This window comes from Scomber scombrus, chromosome 7 (genome assembly GCF_963691925.1).
Source record: "Scomber scombrus chromosome 7, fScoSco1.1, whole genome shotgun sequence".
In the NCBI taxonomy this organism is placed as follows: domain Eukaryota; kingdom Metazoa; phylum Chordata; class Actinopteri; order Scombriformes; family Scombridae; genus Scomber; species Scomber scombrus.
Window position 1 is genome coordinate 28,714,910 of NC_084976.1, and position 24,038 is coordinate 28,738,947.

At 37.9% G+C, this 24,038-nt stretch overlaps 2 protein-coding genes across 2 annotated transcripts; both read left to right on the forward strand.

Annotated features, from left to right (window-relative positions):
* The first annotated feature begins 1,769 nt into the window (after positions 1 to 1,769).
* LOC133984094 (cathepsin S-like) lies at positions 1,770 to 13,089 on the forward strand. Its single transcript, XM_062423352.1, has 8 exons — positions 1,770 to 1,820; positions 6,321 to 6,448; positions 6,593 to 6,715; positions 8,123 to 8,275; positions 9,305 to 9,529; positions 10,694 to 10,859; positions 11,205 to 11,307; positions 12,680 to 13,089. The coding sequence occupies exons 1-8, from the start codon at positions 1,802 to 1,804 to the stop codon at positions 12,777 to 12,779; spliced, it is 1,017 nt and encodes a 338-aa protein (XP_062279336.1). The 5' UTR covers positions 1,770 to 1,801; the 3' UTR covers positions 12,780 to 13,089.
* Positions 13,090 to 17,392: 4,303 nt separating this feature from the next.
* On the forward strand, positions 17,393 to 21,297 carry LOC133984096 (cathepsin S-like). The gene is made up of 8 exons (XM_062423355.1): positions 17,393 to 17,441; positions 17,847 to 17,974; positions 18,135 to 18,257; positions 18,618 to 18,770; positions 19,119 to 19,340; positions 19,740 to 19,905; positions 20,350 to 20,452; positions 21,177 to 21,297. Exons 1-8 carry the CDS (start codon positions 17,420 to 17,422, stop codon positions 21,274 to 21,276), a joined length of 1,017 nt encoding a protein of 338 aa, XP_062279339.1. The 5' UTR covers positions 17,393 to 17,419; the 3' UTR covers positions 21,277 to 21,297.
* Positions 21,298 to 24,038: the final 2,741 nt, after the last annotated feature.

The window sequence follows — 24,038 nt, forward strand, 5'->3', positions numbered from 1 at the left end:
ATAAATATTATATATCAGAGGCCATAACCAAATGATACAGAGTAATAAAGCACTGTACGTTTATTTTCAGCAATTTACAAATGTGTCATTTTAAGCTTCTTACTGACTCATCTAGCAGCAGAACAGGTTCTTCTATCCGTCCATCAAACTCTTTAATCCACACAAACACCTACAACATCTGGCAGACGGCCATTAAACATGGTGACCTCTTGACCTTTCATCCAGCCTCCTGACAGGTCATAACTACCTGACCAACACTTTGGTCCAGAACAACAAACGGCAACACACTGTTTGGATTTCCAAGACATTTGCAGCATTCGTTTTCAGTGACCTCATGACCTTTCCTGTTGCACCATGGGATATCCCAACATTTCCACGGCTGCACAAGAAGTTATATATTCATATATATTCTGTTACATATTCTGCTGAGCTTTCCCATTATTCACGTTTGACTGTGCACGCAGTGTAACTCAAAATCTCAATGACTGTAAGGTATTTAACTAAGAAATGTAAGCTGCTAAAATGATTAGACACTTCTTTTCATGGCTAAATAATCAGTTTATTAAGTCTGAAATGGTGAAAGCTATTATACAAATTATTATATTGTGCAAACAAGATCATTTACTATAAATTACTATGTTTTTTTAACATTTAACCCTTTATTAATGACTCATAATTATTTATAACTGCAGGACTGATGACTGATCAGTGATTGTGACTATTAAGCAGTTATTTATTATCCAAAACATCCAATAACTTATTACTAAATCTTGTTTTGGGTTAAGCTAAAACACAAAACGGGCAACATAGCTCATTGAATGTTTCAGTGGGATAAAGTAAAACATCTGCAACAGTTCCAGTTTATAACTTTCACAACAACTACAAAGTATTTTTAACAGGCTTGAAAATATTGCAACTGCAGTCACACTGGATAGTCTTTGTGTTTGTCCCTGAACAAAGTAGATCATCAGGATTTGTTAGAGCGAAGCCAGGCCCACCTCCAAAACGTTGAACTTATATTGTGAATCATTAAAAGAAGGGTTAAATGTTTCACACTTTCTACTAAATCATTATGTCTGCAGTTATAAATGATTATAAGTCATTAATAAAGGGTTAGTGTTTCCCATTTTCTAAGCCACCAAAGTCAATAATGTAAATAAATAAAATCTTCAGTTTTTGAATTGTTAATAAATTGATTTTCTTTAGTTTCTTCCTTTATTTACAACAATAATTGAATTTTATATGACACTCTGAGGTGAAACCAAGCCTTGATTAGCTGAGTTACCTCCATTTTATGCTGGCTGTGTGCATAAGAAGTTGAAGGGTTGTGTGTTAGAAAATAATATGCATTAAATTATCCTGTGCGCATTAATTTATTTTGAGGTGTAATTCATATTTCAGCCTGTAGGCTCCACTAGTGAGGCTGTAAACTTTTTGAAACATATACTTTTGTGTGTGTTTGATTTTGTTGTTTTTAAGCGTGTTGGTTGTTTGCTTTTAATGCATTTAGCCTCTATTTAATCACCAGCTAAAAACTCATATGTTCTCATTTTTTTCTCATTTTTGTTTTTAGTCTTTCGAAATGAATGTCTCAGTCAGTTTAATACATTCAGTGTTTCCTCTTTTTCTTTGGTTGTTGATGAAAGCATTGTGCGCAATTTTCTCATTGTGATTACCAAACACACGCTTAGCTTTCTGTTTCTAAAGAGGAAGAGCTGCGACACATCATGTGACATTTTCTTGATAAATAGCCTACAAACCAGGAAAAGTCACTCGCAGTGGATTGAACAAAGAAGCGACGATGCGTCCGACTGATCAAGGCAAGTTCAACCTTCTTCCTCAATTAATTTACAGTTTTAATACAACATGATGCTTTTTGTGTTCATGATTTAGAACGGGGAAGACAGTGAAAACATAATTGTAGCCTATATGTTTGATTTTACTTTCGTTTTTCTGTTTTATAATCGGCTTCTCCGCAGGTGTAGTTTATCAAGTGACGGAAAAACATAATTATGCTGCTATAACGTCATTACAGCTATATATATAGTGTGGGTGAGGTGGCAAACATGACTTTAGGACAACTTTATATTAATACGGTGTATTTTAGTGTCTCTAAAAACCTTATTGAACACCTTTATTATAGGCCTGACGCATTAGTATTTCTGAGATGACTAATTAAAATGCACAAAAGTAATCAGGTCATTTTCTTCGGATTAAGTCCAGTATTAGGCTTTTATGGACAGATACTCAATTTATCCTTGTATTACTGAGAGCCACGCATAAATATATGTGTGTTGGTGGTTTAGTCTCAGAGTTAAGTATGTAAAAAACATAGATAAGCGCAGTTTCTAAAGAGGCAGTTAGGGAACAAGTGACACTAGTTTTCAGAGCTGGGCGATATAGATAAAATCAAATATCACAATATTTTTGACCAAATACCTCGATATTGATATCGCAACAATATTATAGGGATGATTGTTGGTGCTTTCACAAAATATTTACACAAATAGATTAATAATCATCGGTATTGTGGATATAATGACAAAGCAGGTAAAATGCAAATAAGAGTTCAGCCTTTAAAACCAGGAAAAGACCATATCACAATATATACTGTACCAAACCAGCCAGTCAGTTACACCTAAAGAGGGCAGAATAATGACAAAATGGGTAAAAGGAAAATTATAGAACAGCTAGAACATTACAGATAAAAACAAGTTTTGATTATATTTCCAGGTTATGTGTGAAGTTGTTCAGTAGATCAGGTGAAACACACACTACACTGTAACTGACCCAAGACCTGACAAACCAGACTCATTACATCATTAGTAGTTAACTGATATTACATCTACCTTGTTCTAACATTTTGGTCCACATATCTGGTGGCAGGACAGACTGTCTAGGGATGTGTTTTGATAGACGAAAGAAAACTGAAAGACGACGGCAGCTTATGCTTCCACTGTGTAATCCAATGGCAAGCAGAGTATTTATTTAAATACCATTGAAATACCCTTGAATTGTGTTTATGTGTTTTAGATGATAGATGATAGATGATAGATATTTTTTTTCTTTTTCATTCGGACATACTCAGAAACCCAGAAGGCACAGACAGGTGTACTAAAGACCAAACGTACTCATTATTAATGAACAGTGGAGGTAAAAGGCTTAACTCTTTAACCAGAGCTAAAGAAAGATAAATCTGCAATAACGAAGCTACAAGAGATACATTTAATAGACACTGAACACTTACGAGCAGACGGGTTGGACAGGTTCTTATTCCTCACATGACTCTAAGAGCAACATTGGTTTTAAAAATCTCAACTTCACCACTGATTTAAAAAAAGGGGATATATATATTATAGGAGCAGGTTTCTTTTTGGGGGGAGTCTGTTAATAGGTTTTGTTTATGCTTCAGCTGTATTTGATTGGGTATTTTTCTCTAGAATTCTGGCATATGTCTCATCCATACCCAATGATTATGTAATCTTTGAGGGTGACTTCAATTGTGGCTTGGACATAGTAATGGATTATAATCCACACAAACAACTGGCACCTCCAAAAATGTCAAAGGCAACAAAGGAAGTATGTTCTGGACTAGGATTGCTGGAGACATGGAGGACAATAAACCCCAAAGAAAGGATTATACATTATGTTCATATCCACATAAACACTATTCAAGAAATGATTACTTATTTGTGTCAAGACCTATCTTAGATCATCTGTAGGATTAATTCAATATAGTGAGACCCTCCATATTTTGACCGTCTGTCCAGACATCTTAATCCTATTTTGCTCAATGATTCTTCATTTTTAATATACCTAAAGCAACAGTGGGACATTTTGTTATCTGCTAACTGAACTCCAGACACATCTGCATTCATTTTATGGGAAACGGTCAAAGCCTTTATGAAGGGGGGCTATTATTTCATACACATCTGCCAAGAGAGAATAAAAAACCTTAAAGGCACAGGTAGAAGATATAATAAATAAACTAGAAATTCTATTTAAAACTTCACCTACCAAGATAACCCAACAGAAATTTGCTCACCCTTCTTTTGTATAAATCAACTAATTAGGAATGCTACTGGCGCGTTAAGTCAAAGGCCAAAAGAAAGATAATATGATATCTTCACTCTCAGAAAAAAATGGTGTAAGACACTTTGAAATGAAACAAGTTATCCAAATGATGAAGGATTTTTAAGTAAACTATAAACACTGGAATGTAAATAGAGTTCTTCCCTCAGTTACAGTCACCTGCCTGATGATGCAAGGCCAACCAAATGCTGACCAATTACTGAACAGGAAGTAGCTGTTGGGAACTTACAAGGGGGGAGGCACCAGTTTTATATGGTTCTATAGAGTTCTACAAGCAGTCAACCAATATGTTTCATAAATGGCTTTCTCTCTCCTACTTTTAATCTTGCTCATATATCTTTAATACTTACAAAGAACAAACCACCTGACAGCTGTTCCTCATAAAGATCAATTAGTCTGATCAGAGTAGATTGTAAAACACTGGCCACGGTATTTGTTACCAGGTTGAAGACATTTTTTATCCAAACAGGATTTATGATTAACAGACACTCCCATGCAACGGTTATTAAAGGTTAAGCAGTAATCTAGTAGTAGAACCAAAAAGGCATTTGATAGGGTGGATTGTGAGTAGGCTACTTATTGAATTCAATGAAGAGATTTAGACTAAAGGAAACATTTATCAATATTTCAGTTGGAAGTTGATTCCAGTGGATTAACGACCCCCAACACATATTTCATGAAAATCTGGCAATGCATTTTTCTTCATTCACCGTATGACTTATTACAGAGTGGTGCATTAACCTCAGGGTGAATCCCATCTCATTAAAAAGTTCCCATTTCCTTTTTTTTAATGAATTTATCTACTCTCTTCTCTCTTTCTCTGGAAACTAGTGGCTTACTGGAATACAATAGTCGTGTAATGCATATTATTAATGTTGTTACATGATTCTTGATTTATGAACCGTCATGTTTTTTCTTTAATGTTTGTTTTTTTATGTTTATGTGTGTGTTTGTGCGTGTTATGTGTTATGTGTTATGTGTACCTTTGCTCAACCATGATGTTGTTGATGTGTTGCGGCAGATTTCTTACTCAACTGACTGGCAGAGACACCTTACCTGCAACACACTTGAAAACCACTTCCTCAACATGCTGCAACCCTGTACACAGACTCAAATTCAGTTTTGTGCTTCTTTATATGGCTAAATATTTGTTAGATATGTTAATTATGTGGCAACTACTGAAAAAAAAAATCATAACCTAACCAAAACTAGTAAAAACACATTTTGAACTCCTGACTCTGAGAAAATGATGTTTACTAATTGTTCAGAAACATCATGACTTTACAACTATGTTTAGCTACAGCTAAGTTTGGACGTAAAGCTTCTTATGAGTCATTTGTCTATTATTATTATTGTTGCTTCTCTTTGTCTCTCCCTCCTTTCTCCACTTCCGTCTTTCTCTCTAAACACAACTGCTTCTATTTGACATTTCTTCTTGTCGAAGGCGAGTTTCTTTTACCGTTGTCACCTAGTACAGCTCGTGGGAATGTTGGGTGTCTGTAAAATAAGGAGTGCAGTTTAGACTTCTGTTGCGTTTTGACGCCATATAAATAAAATTAAATTGAATTGGTTGAGTTTAATGTTGGCATCTGAAGCCACTAAAGTGCTTTGTTTGTTCTGACATGTAGTTACAGTCAGGTAAAAGTTTATAGTGTAAAGACAAGGCAGCAACTGTAGGTTAGCACTGAAAATATGCAAATGAATAATGTTAAATGATCTAGTTTAGCTAGAATGCTGATTTTCCAAATTCAAAGCACAATAACATATAAAAGTAAGCTGGCTAGTTTTCTTACTTAAAAAAACCCGATAGCCACAGCCAAATAGCCAAAAAGCTAAATGTTTCAGAGTATCCAGGTACGCATTTAAGTAAGACATTCAGAGAGTAAAGTTGGGTTTCTGTTGTGTACTCTGTGATTTTTTTCTTATAAAAAAATGAGGTTTATGCATCTCTTCCAAATTTCCAAGGTGTAAGCACAAACAGTAAGTAGACATCTGTATCTTATTTACATTGAAGTTAAGTTTTTTTATGACTAATCCTTCAGTCTCAGAGACAAGGATGATTCTCTCTGTGTGGTTTTTATGAAGCAAAAACCTTTCGTCTGCTTCAGAGTTGCGGTTTGATCTCTGCCAGGCAGATTGTTTTCTCAGTGCGTTGCAGCCGTCTCGTCAAAGGTGAGATGACATCCTGTCTTCTCATGTGGTCCATGTTTTTCTCTGTGTGTTTACAGGCCTGATGTTGGGGAGCCTGCTGCTTGTCTCCATGTGTGTTGGGGCAGCAGCCATGTTTAGCAGCCAACAGCTGGACGACCACTGGGACCTGTGGAAGAAGACGCACGGGAAGACATACAAGGATGAGGTATGAGAAAAAAATGCTGAATACTAAAGTCATTGTTTTAATGTTTTTTCCTGCAAAATAATCTGACTTTTTGTGCAAGATTTATAATTTACCTACACAGTATTTGACCCTATGCACTCATTCTGTATGTGTTTGTGTGTTGAGGTGGAAGAAACACACCGCAGGGGATTGTGGGAGAAGAACCTGATGCTCATCACCAAGCACAACCTGGAGGCCTCCATGGGGCTTCACACCTATGATATGGGCATGAACTTCATGGGAGACATGGTGAGAAACTTTGCTGTTACTCTGCTGTTTTATACAGAGATTAAATCAAGTTGTATTAATTGTATTGATTTATTATCATGTTTATTCATTAATGTTTAATGTTATTAATTATGCTGAAAGGTCAGCCAGATACAGACAGAAACATTGTGACTAGTTTGAGCTCAAAAGCTTAACATCTTATGATTTATGTGTGGATTAAAGACATCCAAGGGATCGCATGTTAAAGTAAAAACACTTATTTCCAACATGGTAAAAGATAAATAGACATAAAAAAACCTTAAAATGCAGCATAAAACTGAACAAAAAAAATCTGAAAATGCAAAATCACATCACAGCAGTTCAAATAAAAAAGAATCACATCATAACACTTTATTAAGACAAGGGCTGTCAGATGGCTGGTGTCTCACTTTCTCATAAATATGTTCCCCACTTCCAAAAGTAGGTCATAACCTGACTCCTATAAGCTCCTCTTAGGTGTGAAGTCGGTTTCACAGCATAGCACATTATACAAAGAGGAACTTCTGGTTTCATTATACACTCTAAATGAACACACACTGGCCCTGGTATTATAGTTACTTTCATCATGGTTTTAGTATGGTTACATAGATTTCTTTGTACAAGCTGGATCACTGATAAAGTAGCAGACAACTGACCCAAAAGACACCAAAAAGTAACAATGTACATTAGAAATCTTCCTTCGATACAAAGGGGACCATGAAGAGGATCTGATCAGAGTGTCTTAGTGAGTCATTTGCCTCTTGTATCGAGAGGAAATCATGTGAGTAGGTCAGTCATTATTAATGAAACACATTTATAGAGAGCGGAAGTGAAACCAGAATTTGCAGGTTCTTTTCCACAATTAAGAAATCCTCACTAAAAACATTTGTAATTAACAAATAATAAAAATATAAATCCTGCTCCAGATTAACCAATTCATCTTTGAGTCTAGACAATGTGACAACAACCAGATGCCAAGTGATAAAAAAAAAAATCCAAACAAAAGAAAATTATCATTCAACTATTAACAAAATGTATAAAATGCAATTTGAGATTGTCAGCTGCTGCTCACATATGTAGTTAATAGCCTACAGTATATTCTAACTTCATGAATGACTGAAGAGTTCAGTCCAAACTAAAATATCAACTAACTGGTTTCTAAAGTGTTTTTTGGTTTTTTTGTTTAACGGGTTAAAGGACACTATCTGTCTCAGAGATTATTTGGCAATATTCAGTTTAAAGTTTATAAAGTTTAAATTTAGGATTTATTGCAAAATAGTGTTATAGTAAATAGATGTTCATTCTAGGTTCACGCATTTGTGAATTTGTGACATTTGATCATGTATTCCAGCCAAATAGATAAAGGCCAGCTGCAGATAATTTAATCATTTGTTATCAACTTCCTCATAGACACCAGAGGAGATCCAGCAATCCTTTGCCACGCTCACTCCTCCCACTAACCTGAAGAGGGGGCCATCTCCTTTTCTGGGCACCACAGGTGCTGATGTACCAGACACCATGGACTGGAGGGAGAAGGGCTGCGTCACCAGCGTCAAGTTTCAGGTAAAAAAATAAAACCCACACATACTGAGTGAACAGTCAGCAGGACTCAGCAGAAGCATCTTGTGACTCACAGTGATAAAGTCAGCAGTGTCGTCAACTCACTAGTCTCATTTCTCACATTCATCCAGTTCAACTTTGTTGACTCCACTGGTGCTGCAGAGGAGCCAGATCACTGCTTTACTCACAGGACAACTCACCCTCTAACAACTAACGCTTTTCATTTTTATTATCAATTAAATATCTGAACTCTTTCTCATCACTTTTTGTATAAATTACCGTACAGTACACTCTGCTATATTTACTTCATTTGAACACAATTTAGTTGTGTTTTGGATGGTTGAACTTGAAAAATTGCATCACAATTTTTATGAAGACTTCTTGACTGTTTCCGGAGCAACGTTTTAACTGCAGTACATAATTAATATTTAGATAACACGTCCTATTTGTAATCTTGATAATATTTTCACAAAGTGAATGTGTGATGCTCAGGAAGTGTAAACTTACAGAAACACAACCACAATCTGCAAATCGCTTCAATTAATTGGATAAGACATGCTTATTGCTCAGCAGTTCAGTTGATTTGAATATACTTCACTGTTTTGAACTTTATATATTCTTGTACTGAAAGGTCAATAGTGATAAAGGAATTTTTAAAATGTTCCAGTTACAAAATCATAAAAGTTGATTTGCGTTGTGAAGAAGTGAATTTTATTTCATCCTATTGGCATCCTACATTTTAGACTCAGCTTGTCACCACTGCATATTGTGCAGATGAGTATCATTCAACCAGAGACAGTGTTGATTTTGACTTTCCTTCTGTTGCAATATGTAAAAGTTAAATTAGATGCTGCAACGGGCCAAATTCCCAAAGAGTTATTGGGAATTTTGAGCAGAGTTTAATCTCTTAAACTCTACCGGCTTCAACATTACAAACTTATCATGTGTTTCTAAAGTGCAGCAGGAGAAACAACTTTTGGATTCATGCATTGTGTCCATGATATTACAGTAACAACAGTCATTTATATCTAGGGTGCTTGTGGCTCCTGTTGGGCCTTCAGTGCTGCCGGCGCCCTGGAGGGTCAGTTGGCCTTGAAAACAGGGAAGCTGGTAGACCTCAGCCCCCAAAACCTGGTAGACTGTTCAAGCAAATACGGCAACAAGGGCTGCAACGGTGGCTACATGGACCAAGCCTTCCAGTACGTCATCGACAACCAGGGTATCGACTCTGACTCTTCATACCCTTACACAGGACACGTAAGTAACTGGTTTAATCCTATTGGAATGGGACAGAATTGGTACCTAACGAAATATAGCTGGAACGACATGCTGTTTCACACTTTTATGAGGCAAAAACAATTCCCTTAAATTTCGAAATGAAAACATGTATTCACCAGAATGTATCTAGATAACAATATGAACATATAAAAGACATACAGTCACAAAAAATGTGACAAAAATTAGTTTCTAAGATAATTGTTCCTGCACATAAGAAATTAATTAAAAGGGCATTTTAGGATAACATTTGTTCATGATAAACAACTTTACTTTTCTTTTTCAACATTTTCCAGCTCTTGGCAGATGAGCCAGACAATGAATTTCAGACACGGACAATGGTCACAGTGTTCATTAAGAGAACATTTCACATCACACATACAGTTTTTATTTATTTTTCGGTTGATTTACAGCCACAACACCTCCGTGAGACTGGACAGTCTGTCGGTTCCTCTCAGAAATGCCCTCCTCCTCCACAAAAACATGAACAACTGTGAACCAGTTGAAGCCTGGAAGACAAATACGTTGTCCGCTCCGATTAATTTATTGTTGCTCCAAAGAGACATGAACAGCAGACCACAGACAAGTGAGAAAAGTGTTGTTGTCTACAGCCTGAAGGGTCGGACTTAATTTCTTGTTGCTGTTGTACACCCACGTTGTTATCTCATACAGGAGTTTAACTGTACACCTCCTACTTGTTTCCGCTAAAAATTAGCATTAAGATTTACTTTCTTGTAAACTGGTATAGCAGAACTCTCAATAGTCTTCCCCTCAGTTTTCTGTTTTATTTCTGGCACAATGACCAGTTATTAAACATCTGCAAATTTGGGTCAGATTGGGTTTTTCTGCAAAAAAGTTAAATCAGTCTAAACGATTTAAAAGACTCCAAGACTACATCTACTCCTGCTCGCTAATCGAGTTTTGGGAAAGTGACTCTGAGAGAACATCAAGCCTCCTAAAACTTTCACAAATTAACTTAAATTTGACTGAAATCAGTAAATCTGAAAACTGAGTCCGAAATTAAACCGAGGTCCTGTTGATGGTTAGGGTTAGCCTAAACAGCTTTCTTTTTATAGCATCAGGTTTATTTCATATAGATTGTGTGTAAATTCTCAGTTTTAAAGCCAGTTTTTCCTCTAATTTCAGCAAGGACAGTGCCGCTACAACTCCATGTACCGCGCTGCAAACTGCTCCCGGTACAACTTCCTTACTGAGGGGGACGAGGGGGGTCTGAAACAGGCAATTGGCACCATTGGACCCATTTCAGTGGGGATTGACGCAACACGGCCCAGATTTACTTTCTACAGGAGTGGTAAATTCACACATCATCACCATCAGCTGCACAGGCTGTCATCATTATTTCCATCAAGCTGAAGAGTTTTTGTGTGTTTGTGTTTTTTATCATTTATTTATGAAAAAATGTATTTTTGCAGGATTCAGGTTACATTTACATATAATAATATTTCCAGTGAGGAAAAAAACACTTATTTTACATTGATATAATATTTACTTATACAAATTGTTCAAGTTGTTAAAATTCACAATGAGGAGTGATTCATTGGCTACAGTATATTGGGCTAAATTCATATGAATATAAAGAAATTCAATAAATCCTGGGTTAAATACATTATTAAAAGAAAAAATCATGTTATTTCAGGAGTGTACGATGACCCGACCTGCACTCAGAATGTGAACCATGCGGTGTTAGCTGTGGGCTATGGCACACTGAACGGACAAGACTACTGGCTGGTGAAGAACAGGTAGGAATATACACAGTACACACTATATAAACTGAGTCCATATAGCTCCTGTATGTTCCTCCCCCCATATGTTCTTCGGCACTCTGGCTTTGCTTGAGGACAAAAAGGAAGTGAAATGGGGAAGTCAACTGTTACATTTTGTTCAGATTTTGATTGTTTTGCTGACATGACCACTAATCATTGCATTTCAAGCAATGATTAACACAGACTGCCATGTTGGGCTAAGTCACATAATTTGTTCTGCTTAGTAGAAAAGAAGGAGTTTCATTTCCCATCAATTATTGCATAGAAAACATAACCAGTTCCCACAATCCCCACAGTGTATTTCTCAATAATTTTCTCATTTATCTTTGGTATAGATGTGTAAACAGGGAGATTGGCCCTTTGATTTAGAGGTTAAAACTATTCATTTGGAGATTTTGGAACACTTTTCTGACAGTGTTGTTTTTATTTTGAGAAATTCATTAAGATAAGCACACACACCGAATAAAAGTCAGAAACTAGCATTAGACAAAGGCAGAAAACAGGCCAGCTCTCCTGTAGATTTGATCATTTAGAAAAATTAAGAGTATTCTTTAATCTTTATTTAACTAAAAGTAGAAATACTGCAGTCTAAAAATACTTCATTACGAGTTAGTCCTGAAAAACAATCAGTTAAGAAGTACATAAGTAATATCAGCAAAAAGTATCGAAAGTAAAAGATTATATAGACTGGCTTAGAGTAGAAATCAGGCGGGGAGTTCCAGTCCTCTGAAATGATGCCAACGCGGAAGTAACTTAAAACTGCATTCTATCAAAAGGCCACCAGGGGGCGACCGTTTTGGTGTCAAAAGGACTTCCGTCTCTATACAAGTCAATGGAGAATTCACCAACTTATCACTTGATTTCTAACCTCAGTAAACGTTTTCAAAATGTGTTTATGGTCTCATTCGCTAGTTTAAAGTTTAAAGTTTTCAAAATGGCGCTGCTCAGATCCGAAACTATTCGCTTCCAAGCAGCAGTCCACAAACCAATGGGTGACGTCACGGATGTTACATCCATTTTATATACAGTCTATGGTAGAAGTACAACGTAGCATAAAATGGAAATACTCAAGTAAAGTACCAGTACCTTAAAATTGTACTTAAATATAGTACTTGAGTAAATGTACTTGTTACTACCAATAAGCAGAAGACTGTTTGTCATTTTAAAAAACAGACAGACAACATAAAGTTTAAGAACAGATTCAAATGGGTAATTTTCTCACTTTCAAGCTAACGCCAAATGTTTGTTATCACTGAAAACACTTGCACATGGATGATGTTTCTTGATGTAATCCTTGGTGTGTCTCTTTAATCATATTCTTCTCCTTTTTCCTACTCATTTCATCCAGCTGGGGAGCCACTTTTGGAGACCAGGGCTTCATCCGGATGGCACGCAACAAGGGCGACCAGTGTGGCATCGCTCGATATGCCTGCTACCCCGTCATGTAACAGCAGAGGAAACCAAACTGAATCTATGCAAACTTAAGTTCCCTTCTATGTTTAATGTATACTTTTTCAGTATAGTGCTATTGTCATTTTTTGCTACAGATACAAAAATGGCAAGTATTTTAATACTAAGGTTAAACACCAGCACTTCAGGTGTTTTTTTGGGGGGTTTTTTATATATTGCAGGGAAGAATAAAGTTATTTCTATTCACATGTGATCACTGATCCGCTTAAAGTTGTAAGACTGTATTTGTTTGTGTCTTGCTGTCTGTATGTGTACTTGTGTTTGAATCTATAATAAAAAAAATTATAGAGACAAATATCCTCCTTGCTGAGTCTCAGTCACAGTGATACATGACAGGTTTGGATTGATATATCAGATATGTGATTAGGCCAATGATGGCATTTCAGTAAATATCAGATCTGTGTTCTGTGCCGTTAATGCAGTGGAGATAAAGATCTGTTTTACTGAAGCAGCTTCAGGCTTGTCTGTTGGCAGCTTCAACTGCCATAAAAACTACCTCAAATAATCCATTGACTCATTGGGAAGTTGGCTTGCTGGTCAATTTAACCTTTACATGTTACAAAAGAATGAACGCCAAAATCAATACCTGTGTCTCTGGTAAATATCTCTATCCTGTGCACATACTGGTGTGAAAGCATACCATATATTAACTGCCCAGGGACGTCACTAGGATTTTATGTTTAGGGGGGCCTAGTCCCAAAGCAATGCAAATTTTTTTCTTATACAAAAATAAAATCTTTATGCGCGATATGCCACGCTCACAGTATACCAGAACCAGGTGCTAAGAGATGGCATAGTGAAATTTGACGAACACACATATCAGTAGTGTAGTATACATAGGTATTACACCTACCCACTAGAAAAGGTCCCCAAGCACCCCCACGTCTTGCATTCTGTCACTTTCCTTCAATTTAAGGTATTCTCTGAGGAATTAGTTATTTAGTACATTAGTAGTTTTATTCTCTGAACTACAGTCATCTGCAACTTCATTAGGAACACCTGTGCAATATAATTCAATCCAATACAACAGCACTGCTATAAATTCTGCCTTTTTTTTTTTAGAAGTTTATATATTTTCAGCTTTTGTTGACATTGCCAAAAAAAGTGATAATTCTACTTGTACTGAGGTCATACTAAGTGGTGGTGGTGGTACTTGGGTGCATTACATTACACCCTAATACACCACAATCACAAAATAATAATCATAAAGCAGAATTTTTACCTTCTTGTCAAAAAATGTAGTATAAACTTCATAAATGTAGATTTAGAGCTGTTTCATTGTTTTGAATTAGATTGCACAGGTTAAGACATTGAGTCTATGTCTATCTCATGTAGTTAAGTTATTCTCTGAACTATATTTTATAGTAATTACAAGTTATATAGTATTATACAGTTAAGTAGTTATATTCAGTTTCAGTAGCATTAGCATCACGTTTCTGTTGAATGCCTCTTTCTCTTCAGGACTGCTGAATGAGAAACATTTGAGTGACTTAATATTGGCGTTTTGTGACATCAGTTGATAAAACGCGCAGCACCGCAGCATTTTACACATTGCGCCGTTAATATCACCTGTTTAGTTGGAGCCTCTGAGCCGGTTAGCCTGAAACGTGTTACTATAGCAACAGTTACCTGTCTGAGGATTACCGTTGATAATGTTGACATCACATGGCGCTGTTTGCATTGGTGTTTCGGGCTCCGCTGTTTTTTTCTGAGCCGGTTCCGCCTCAGATGATGTAGATTCACGTTTTAGCCAGCGGTCTGTGTTTGTTTCCTTAAACTTAATATCACTGTTAGCTTCTCTGTGTTATGCTAGCGCAAGGTACAGAGAGAGCTACAGGTGTGTTCAGGGTCGAACTCAGACAGTCGGACACAGCAGTTTCGACCAGTGAAACCCAGTCGTCCTGCAGTAAGCACCGCTGCAGACGTTGGTTGAAAATTACATCACTGAACATTTTTTAAAGACGTTAGTTAAGGCGGCAGGCGTGTGTTGCTTAGGCGGCCGCCTGAGCTGGAAAGTGCTGTGGGAAACCCTGAATGGTTTGGGGGGGCTTTAAAAGATTTTAGGGAAGCTTAAGCCCCCCAAAATTGGCCTAACGATGTCCATGTAACTGCCTATAGGCAAGGAACATTGTCTTATATAAGCAAAAAATGCCTTTTGGTATGTTTTTCTATCTATTTTTTGTCTACTACAATCTCATCAAACAGTGAGCTTTTTTTCAGGAGGTCCATAGGCCTATAGTTTGTTAAAAAGAAGAGTTTATAGTTATTAATTGTCCTGGTTAAAGGTAGATGAGAATATTAATAGCACTTTTATAGTTTTCCATTAAATATAAAGCTATAGCCAGCAGCATAAAGACTAGAAACAACTGGTTTATACTGCATATTTTCCACTTAGGACACATTTTAACGGGTATACCAGGGTTCATGAGAGTGATTTCTTGTATTTTTGGATGAATAAAATCAAATTTAAGAGTACAGTTTAAGTATTGAATAATTTTCAAGAAATGTTGTTGGATTTTAAAAACCTAGAGCGTTCAACATCTTCCCCAGACCCCCTGAAGAAATTCTTCATTACAGAAGCCTTTACATCAACCCACCTTGGCTTGACTGAGCAGACCAACCCTGTCCAGATCTTCCACTGCTTCAGGCAACTGCAAGGCCTATAAATCCAGCCATTTAATAGAGTGCAGTCTGCTTATCCTACTTATTGGATCTGACCACTCCCACCTTGTCTGCCCCACTGAGAAGGTGAGTCTTGGTCCCAATGCAGGCCCGGCTGCTGTGCACACCTGTTTAGGCTGGACTCTTCAGGGTCCTACCCAGCTTCCTGTTATTTCTCAAGAACCTAACCCTGAATCAACCAATGCAGTCCAGACCCTGTTTCCTGAGAGCTGCTCACTCACAATGTGGAGAAGCTGTGGCAACTTCTTGTTCTCCCATATCAGAGCAACAAACCAGATCCAAGCAAGACCTTTCTTGAAGTATTGGCTTAACTTCAATCCAAGACAGTACATGTACACTCCAAGGGTTGTGACAGGGTTTAGCTAAAACAACCTCTCTCTTCATAATCTGCCTTTTCTCTACAGGACAGTGATAAGCATGTTGCTTAACTGGAGCTGTGTTGCCTACATCGATGTCATGTTCCAACACGTTAGTACAAGATGGAACATCACTGAACAGAGTGGGATGTGAGTGGGGCAAGAACAAATTATGTCCTCCCACAGACATTCAGGAAGGTAGGATAGATAGGCTTCTATGTCAGACAAGATCAAAGAGTTTGACATCCTACCACACAGTTGATCATCAGTTACTTCAACCCCTCATACAAATATTGTATATCACGGGCCATAACCAAATGATACAGAGTAATAAAGCATTGTACGTTTATATTCAGAGTAATTTACAATTTTTTATAATTTAAGCTTACTGACTCATCTAGCAGCAGAACAGGTTCTTCTATCTGTCCCATCAAACTCTTTAATCCACACAAACACCTACAACATCTGGCAGACTGCCATTAAACGTGGTGACCTCTTGACCAGCCTCCTGACAGGTCAAAACTACCTCTGTTTGGAAAATGTTTTAGTGACCTCCTGACCTTTCATGATGCACCACAAGGCATTCCAACATTTTCACTGTTACACAAGAAATATCAAACTGTAACAAGCAGATATGTGATATACCACTGCACCAGCATAAAATCTGACATTCGCTCTGCGAAATTTGAGCCAAACCAGTCATGCTGGATGATGTTACACGCAGCATAAAGTTCACCACAGCGTCTCCAGATCTGATCTGTGAAGAGAACCAGGCACTAGTGGCGGACCTGTCAATTCTGGTGTTCTCTGGTAAATGCCAATAGAGCTGCATGGTGCTGGGCTGTGAGCACAGGTCCCACTAGAGGACGTCGTGCCTTGGTAGTGCTCCTCCTGTTCCTCTGGTCATACTGTTGGGTTGATGCCCTTCTACAGCTCTGTCCAGCTCTCCTTTGGTAACAGCCGGTCTCCTGGTATCTCCTCCATGCTCCTCAGACTGCGCTGGGAGACACAGAAAACCTTCTTGTGACCACACGTATGGATGTGCCATCCTGGAGGAGCTGGATTAACTATACAACCTGATTGGGCTGCAGGTACCGCCTCGTGTTACCAGTAGTGATAAGGACACTAGCAGAACTCAAACTATAGAAGAATCAGTCAGGAAGGATAAGAAGAGAGCAGTTGTCTGTGGCCACCACATGTCAAACCATTCCCTTTTTAGGGGTTGTCTTGCTTTACCTCTCTATTGCACTTTCATTTAAACCAAAGAAGGTGAAATTGATTCACAATCACTTGTGCTTCCTAAATGGACAGATTGATACGCCTGAAGTTTTACTGATTTGATGTTATACTGTGATGATTAAGTGTCCCCTTAATTTTTGAGCAGTGTACATTCAGTGTTTATTCTTTTTTGCTCAAAGCACTGTACACAATTTTCTTCTTGTGATTACCAAACTGTGATTGTGTATATTATTGTGATAACCAAAGCTTTCTTTTTCTAAATTGTGACAGACCACGTGGCATTTTTTCTTGATAAATACGAACCAGGATAAAACAGTGGCAGTGGATTCAACAAAGAAGCGATGATGCGTCTGACTGATCAAGGCAAGTTTAACCTTCTTCCTCAATTAATTAACAGTTTTAATACAATCTGATGCTTTTGTGTTCATGTTTTAGACAAAGAGATATATTGTGGATGAGGTGGTTGAAAATGACTTCAGGACAACTTTATATGAATACAGTGTATTTAAATGTCTCCTCTAACCATAGGGTTTTTAATCTTTCACTGTGGGGTATTTTATCATAAAAACCTTTATTTTTTGGCATGATCTATTCCTGAGATGACTAATCCAAAGAAATACAAAAGTAATCAATCAAGGCCATTTTCTTTGGATGAAGTCCAGTATGAGGCATACTTGGTTAGATATTCATCTTATTCTTTTGTGGATTTATAGTTTTGAATTTTGGTTAAAAGCCATGTGGTCCATGTTTTTCTGGGTATGTTTACAGGCCTGATGTTGGGGAGCCTGCTGCTTGTCTCCCTGTGTGTTGGGGCAGCAGCCATGTTTGACAGCAAACAGCTGGACAACCACTGGGACCTGTGGAAGAAGACCCATGGGAAGACATACCAGAATGATGTATGAGAAAAAAGGCTACTTGCAAAATTGTCAATTTTAAATCCCCCCCCCCCCCCCCCCCCCCCCCCCCCTCCCAAAACAACCTGATTGCTTACTTTTTACTTACACAGTATTTTACCCTATGCACTCATTCTGTATGTGTTTGTGTGTGTGTGTTGAGGTGGAGAATATACACCACAGGAAATTTTGGGAGAAGAATCTGATGCTCATCACCATGCACAACCTGGAGGCCTCCATGGGGCTTCACAGCTATGAAATGGGCATGAACTTCATGGGAGACATGGTGAGAAACTCTGCTGTTTTATACAGAAATTAAATCAAGTTTTATGAATTGTATTGATTTATTATCAAGTTTATTCATAATCATTAATGCTATTTACTTTATTTTATATTTTGTTGTTACAGTCTTTGGTCCCTTTGTTGTGCCCTAATTGTCATCATGTTAGTGGTACTTTGTATTGAAAACTAATTTGAGAAAACAGCAGATAATATGATGACTGTGATTCTGTATCTATGATTATGTATGAAACTGAAATAAAAATTGAGTTTAAAAAAAAATAGCATCAACAAACAGCAAAAAATCCATTTGGAGAAGAGAGAGAATATAAAAGGAATGAATCCTTTGTTAACAACTTCCTCGTAGACGCCAGAGGAGATCCAGCAGTTCTTTGGTGGGCTCACTCCTCCCACTCACCTCAAGAGGGCGCCATCTCCTTTTCTGGGCACTTCAGGCGCTGATGTACTAGACACCATGGACTGGAGAGAGAGGGGCTGTGTCACCAGTGTCAAGGATCAGGTGAAAACACACACACACACACACACACACACTTTCGTTTCCCTCAGCATGAGAACACAGTCAGCAGGACTCAGCAGACGCATCTCATCACTCACAGTGACATAAGAAGCCGTCACCATGACTGCAAGGTTTTTCTTTCATCATGTTTTTATAGCCGCTGTTTATATAAATAAATGTGAGGGGATTCGAAAAACCCCCACACAAATGTATTTATTTACTCTGCTATATTCACTTAATTTCAAAACTATCAGACTTTTGTTGCACTCAAGTTTATTTTATAGTCTGACATTTCTACAGTTTTCATATCCCGATCCTCAAGAAATTGTATTTGATTTTAATTGTATCCAGGGTCGTTGTGCCTCCTGTTGGGCCTTCGGTGCTGTTGGCGCCTTGGAGGGTCAGTTAGCCAGGACAACAGGGAAGCTGGTAGACCTCAGCCCCCAAAACCTGATAGACTGTTCATGGGAATACGGCAACAACGGCTGCAATGGTGGCAACGAGCTAAAAGCCTTTGAGTACGTCATGGATGAGGGCATCGAGTCTGTGGCTTCATACCCCTACAAAGGAAGTGTAAGTAACTGGTTAAATCCTGCTGGTCAAAAATGTGTCCAACAGTTTAACCCATTAAGCAGGATTGTGGGCAGACTGTTCCTTATTTGGAGTTTTCAGTTTATCTGCTGAGTTTGCACTCTGTACATTTGAGTTTAAGATGTGTACATACAAGCATTATTTGGTGACATCACAACCAGATGGGAAGCATGCCGTGCTCCAATATGCAATTTGCAGATAAGTGATTTGGAAACCTGAAACCTCCAGTGCACATAAATGAGAACTGACTTTTCACTGAAGTCGGATATATCTTGTGTCTAATAGAATGAACTGAAATATTAGCATATTCATAGATTGTAGATTTTTCAATAATTGAGGCAGTGAATTCTATTTCAAACTAGGTTTGTCCTCCTATTTCAGGAAGGACAGTGCCGCCACAACCCCATGAACCGTGCTGCCAACTGCTCTGATTATATCCTCCTGCCTGAGGGGGACGAGGAGGAGCTGAAAAAGGCAGTTGGCACCATTGGACCTCTTTCAGTGGCGATTCACGCAGGGCAGTCCTCATTTCAGTTCTACAAGAGTGGTACATTCATACATCATCATCAGCTGCAAAGACTCAACTTTAGATATCTGTGAAGCTGAAGAGTTAAAGATCCATGTTTTTATGTTGTTTTTTTTATTTATGAAAAATGTATTTATGCAGGAAACAGGTTACAATTACATAATATAATAACATCATTATTATCTTTTCAAGTGAGAAAAAAATACAAACACGACATTACGTGTTGTTAAAACTCTCTTGAGTAGGACAGGTGTAATTATAAAGGTTGTATTTGGATGACTAAGTTATTTATTTGCTACAGTATGTTGATCACAGTGATGATAATAATACAACTTAAGGTATAACATCTAAATCTAAATCTGAATATAGCTAAATTTATATAAAATTGGTGAAGAAATTCAGTAAATCTTGACATATGTATTAAAAAGAAAAAAAAACATTAACTTGATGAAGATGTCATTTCAGGAGTGTATGATGACCCGACCTGCGCTCAGAAGGTGAACCATGCAGTGTTAGCTGTGGGCTACGGCACAGTAGATGGACAAGACTACTGGCTGGTGAAGAACAGGTAGGAATATACACAGTACACACCATATAAACTGAATCCATATAGGTCCTGTATGTTCCTCTGCATTCTGGCTTTGCTGGAGGACAAAAGGGAGGTCAGGGTACTGTTACATTTTGTTTGGATTTTGAGTGTTTTGTTGACATGAGCGCCTTGGTGGCATTGATTCTAAATTATTCAACTACCTGTATTTCAAGCAATGATTTACACAGACTGCCAGGTTGGGCTAAGTCACAAAATTGTTTCTGCTTAGTGGATAAGAAGGAGTCATTTCCCATCATTTATTACATGAAAAACATAACCATTTAACAGAATCTCTGCAGTGTTTCTCTGTAATTTTGTTTTGAGAACTGATTTTTGTCCAAAACTAATTCAGATAAATAATAATCATCATCATCATCATCATCATCATAATCATAATAATCTTTATTTATATGTAACCATTAACACAAAGTATAACAAATTGAAAAAAGAAAAGAGCAGTCATATTATTTTATGTAAAATCCTAATCTGAAAAGTAAACTAACTATAAGTGGCAAGTGAAGTACAAAGTAGCATAAAATGGAAAGACTCAAGTAAAGTACAAGTACCTTTAAATTATATTTGAGTACTGTACTTGGGTAAATGTTCCTGTTACTACCAATAAGCATAAGGCTTAGCTTAGTTTTTACTGATGTAAACCTTGGTGTTTCCCTTCAATCATACTCTTTTCCTTCTTTTCATCCAGCTGGGGAACTAGATATGGAGAAGAGGGCTACATCCGGATGTCACGCAACAAGAACAACCAGTGTGGCATCGCTCTATATGCCAGCTACCCCGTCATGTAGCTGCAGAGGAAACCAAACTGAGTCCATACAAACTCAAGTTCCCTTTTACAGTTTATGTATACTTTTTTGCATTTCTTCACATGTAATCACTGATGAGCTTTATCTTCTGCCTGTATTTCTGAATCTATAATAAAGATTTTAAGAAGCATCATCCTCCTTGTTGAGTCTCAGTCACAGTGATACACGACAGGTTTGGATCATATATCAGTTATGTGATAAGGCCAATGCCATTGACGCAGTGGAGGTAAAGATCTGACTTTACTGAAGCAGCTTCAGGCTTGTCTGTTGGCAGCTTCAACTGCCATAAAAACTGCCTGAAATAATCCATTGACTCTTTGGGAAGTTGGCTTGCTGAAATATATTCTGGTTTCTTTGGTCTTCTATGATAATAATATTTTCTGTTGGCACTAAATAATAAACATAAAGCAGAATGTTCACCTTCTTGTCAAAAAATGTAGTATAAGCTTCATAAATGTAGATTTAGAACTGTTTCATTGGATTGAATTAGATTGCACAGGTTAGGCCAGTGAGTGTGTCTTCTTAGTTAAATTATTCTCTGAACTATATTTTATAGTAATTACAAGTTATATAGTATTATACAGTTTAGTTATATTCAGTTTCAGTAGCATTAGCATCACGTTTTTGTTGAATGCCTCAATCTTTCTTTTCAGGACTGCTGAATGAGAAACATTTGAGTGATTTAATATTGGCATTTTGTAACATAAGCTGATAAAACGCGCAGCACCGCAGCATTTTACACATTGCGCTGTTAATATCACCTGTTTAGTTGAAGCCGTTCATATACTCTGAGCCGGTTAGCCTGAAATTTGTTAATATAGCAACAGTTACCTGTCTGAGGATTAACGTTGTTAATGTTGACATCACATGGCACTGTTTGCATTAGTGTTCCGGGTTCCGCTGTTTTTTTCTGAGCAGGTTCCGCCTAAGATGATGTAGATTTATGTTTTAACCAGGCAGGGAGTTCCGCTCCTCTGAGCGGAGGCCGACGCGGAAGTAACTTAAAACTGCATTCTATCAAAAGGCCACCAGGGGGCGACCGTTTTGGTGTCAAAAGGACTTCCGTCTCTATACAAGTCAATGGAGAATTCACCAACTTCTCACTTGATTTCTAACCTCAGTAAACGTTTTCAAAATGTGTTTATGGTCTCAATCGCTAGTTTAAAGCCTCCTTCAATGCAGTATGATGTTCAATTGTGAAATGTTGGCCTCCCTGATTTTATATTTGACGATAAAGCAGGGTATGCATTGGGGCGTGGCTACGTCGTGATTGACAGGTTGATTGGTTCACAGGTTCAGGAGGGCGCCTCATGCCATCCTGATGCCCATATAAGTAGAATCCTTGTTTTTATTTTTCCCGGCATGCACCGGAAATGTTCAAGATGGCGCTGCCCAGATCCAAAACTATTCGCTTCTAAGCAGCAGTCCACAAACCAATGGATGACATCACGGATGTTACGTCCATTTTATATACAGTCTATGGTTTTAACCAGCGGTCTGTGTTTGTTTCCTTAAACTTAATTTCACTGTTAGCTTCTCTGTGTTATGCTAGCGGGAGGTACAGCGAGAGCTACAGGTGTGTTCAGGGTCGAAGTCAGACAGTCGGACACAGCGGTTTCGACCAGTCGTCCTGCAGTAAGCACCGCTGCAGACGCTGGTTGAACATTACATCGCTGTAAATTTTTTAAAGACGTTAGTTAAGGCGGCAGGCGTGTGTTGCTTAGGCGGCCACCTAAGCTGGAAATTGCTGTGGGAAACCCTGAATGGTTTGGGGGGACTTTAGAACATTTTAGGGAAGCTTAAACCCCCCAAAATTGGCCTAACGACGTCCATGTAACTGCAATAGGCAAGGAACATTGTCTTATGTAACCAAAAGCCAAGCCTTTTGGTATGTTTTTCTATTTATTGTTTGTCTACTACAATCTCATCAAACAGTGAGCTATTTTTTCAGAAAGTCAATAGGCATATAGTTTGTTAAAACGAAGAGTTATAGTTATTAAGTTAGATGAGAATATTGATAGCACTTTTATAGTTGTCCATTAAATATAAAGCTATAGCCAGCAGCATAAAGACTAGAAACAACTGGTTTATACTGCATATTTTCAACTTAGGACACATTTTAACGGGTATACCAGGGTTCATTAGAGTGATTTCTTGTATTTTTGGATGAATAAAATCAAATTTAAGAATACAGTAGTATTGAATAATACCTTTTCAAGAAATATTGTTGGATTTTAAAAACCTACAGCGTTCAACATCTTAACTGCCCCAGACCCTCTGAAGAAATTCCTAATTATAAAAGCTACATCAACCCACCTTGGCTTGACTGAGCAGACCAACCCAGCCCAGATCTTCCACTGCTTCAGGCAACTGCAAGGCCTATCAATCCAGCCATTTAATAGAGTGCAGCCTGCTTATCCTACTTATTGGATCTGACCACTCCCACCTTGTCTGCCCCACTGAGAAGGTGAGTCTTGGTCCCGGTGCAGGCCCGGCTCCTGTGCACACCTGTTTAGGCTGGACTATTCAGAGTCCTACCCAGCGTCCATTTTCTTGTTATTTCTCAAGACCCTAACCCTGAATCAACCAATGCAGTCCAGACCCTGTTTCCTGAGAGCTGCTCACACACAATGTGGAGAAGCTGTGGCAACTTCCTGTTCTCCCATATCAGAGCAACAAATCTATAACCAGATCCAAGCAAGACCTTTCTTGAAGTACTGGCTCAACTTCAATCCAAGACAGTA

Bases quoted from the DNA above. Each gene is read 5' to 3' on its own strand.
- LOC133984094 (XM_062423352.1), top strand. The intron at 9,530-10,693 runs GTAAGTAACTGG...CTCTAATTTCAG, and splicing joins CATACCCTTACACAGGACAC to CAAGGACAGTGCCGCTACAA. The intron at 11,308-12,679 runs GTAGGAATATAC...CATTTCATCCAG, and splicing joins TACTGGCTGGTGAAGAACAG to CTGGGGAGCCACTTTTGGAG.
- LOC133984096 (XM_062423355.1), top strand. From the start codon at position 17,420: ATGATGCGTCTGACTGATCAAG. The intron at 17,442-17,846 runs GCAAGTTTAACC...GTATGTTTACAG, and splicing joins GATGCGTCTGACTGATCAAG to GCCTGATGTTGGGGAGCCTG. The intron at 19,906-20,349 runs GTACATTCATAC...ATGTCATTTCAG, and splicing joins ATTTCAGTTCTACAAGAGTG to GAGTGTATGATGACCCGACC.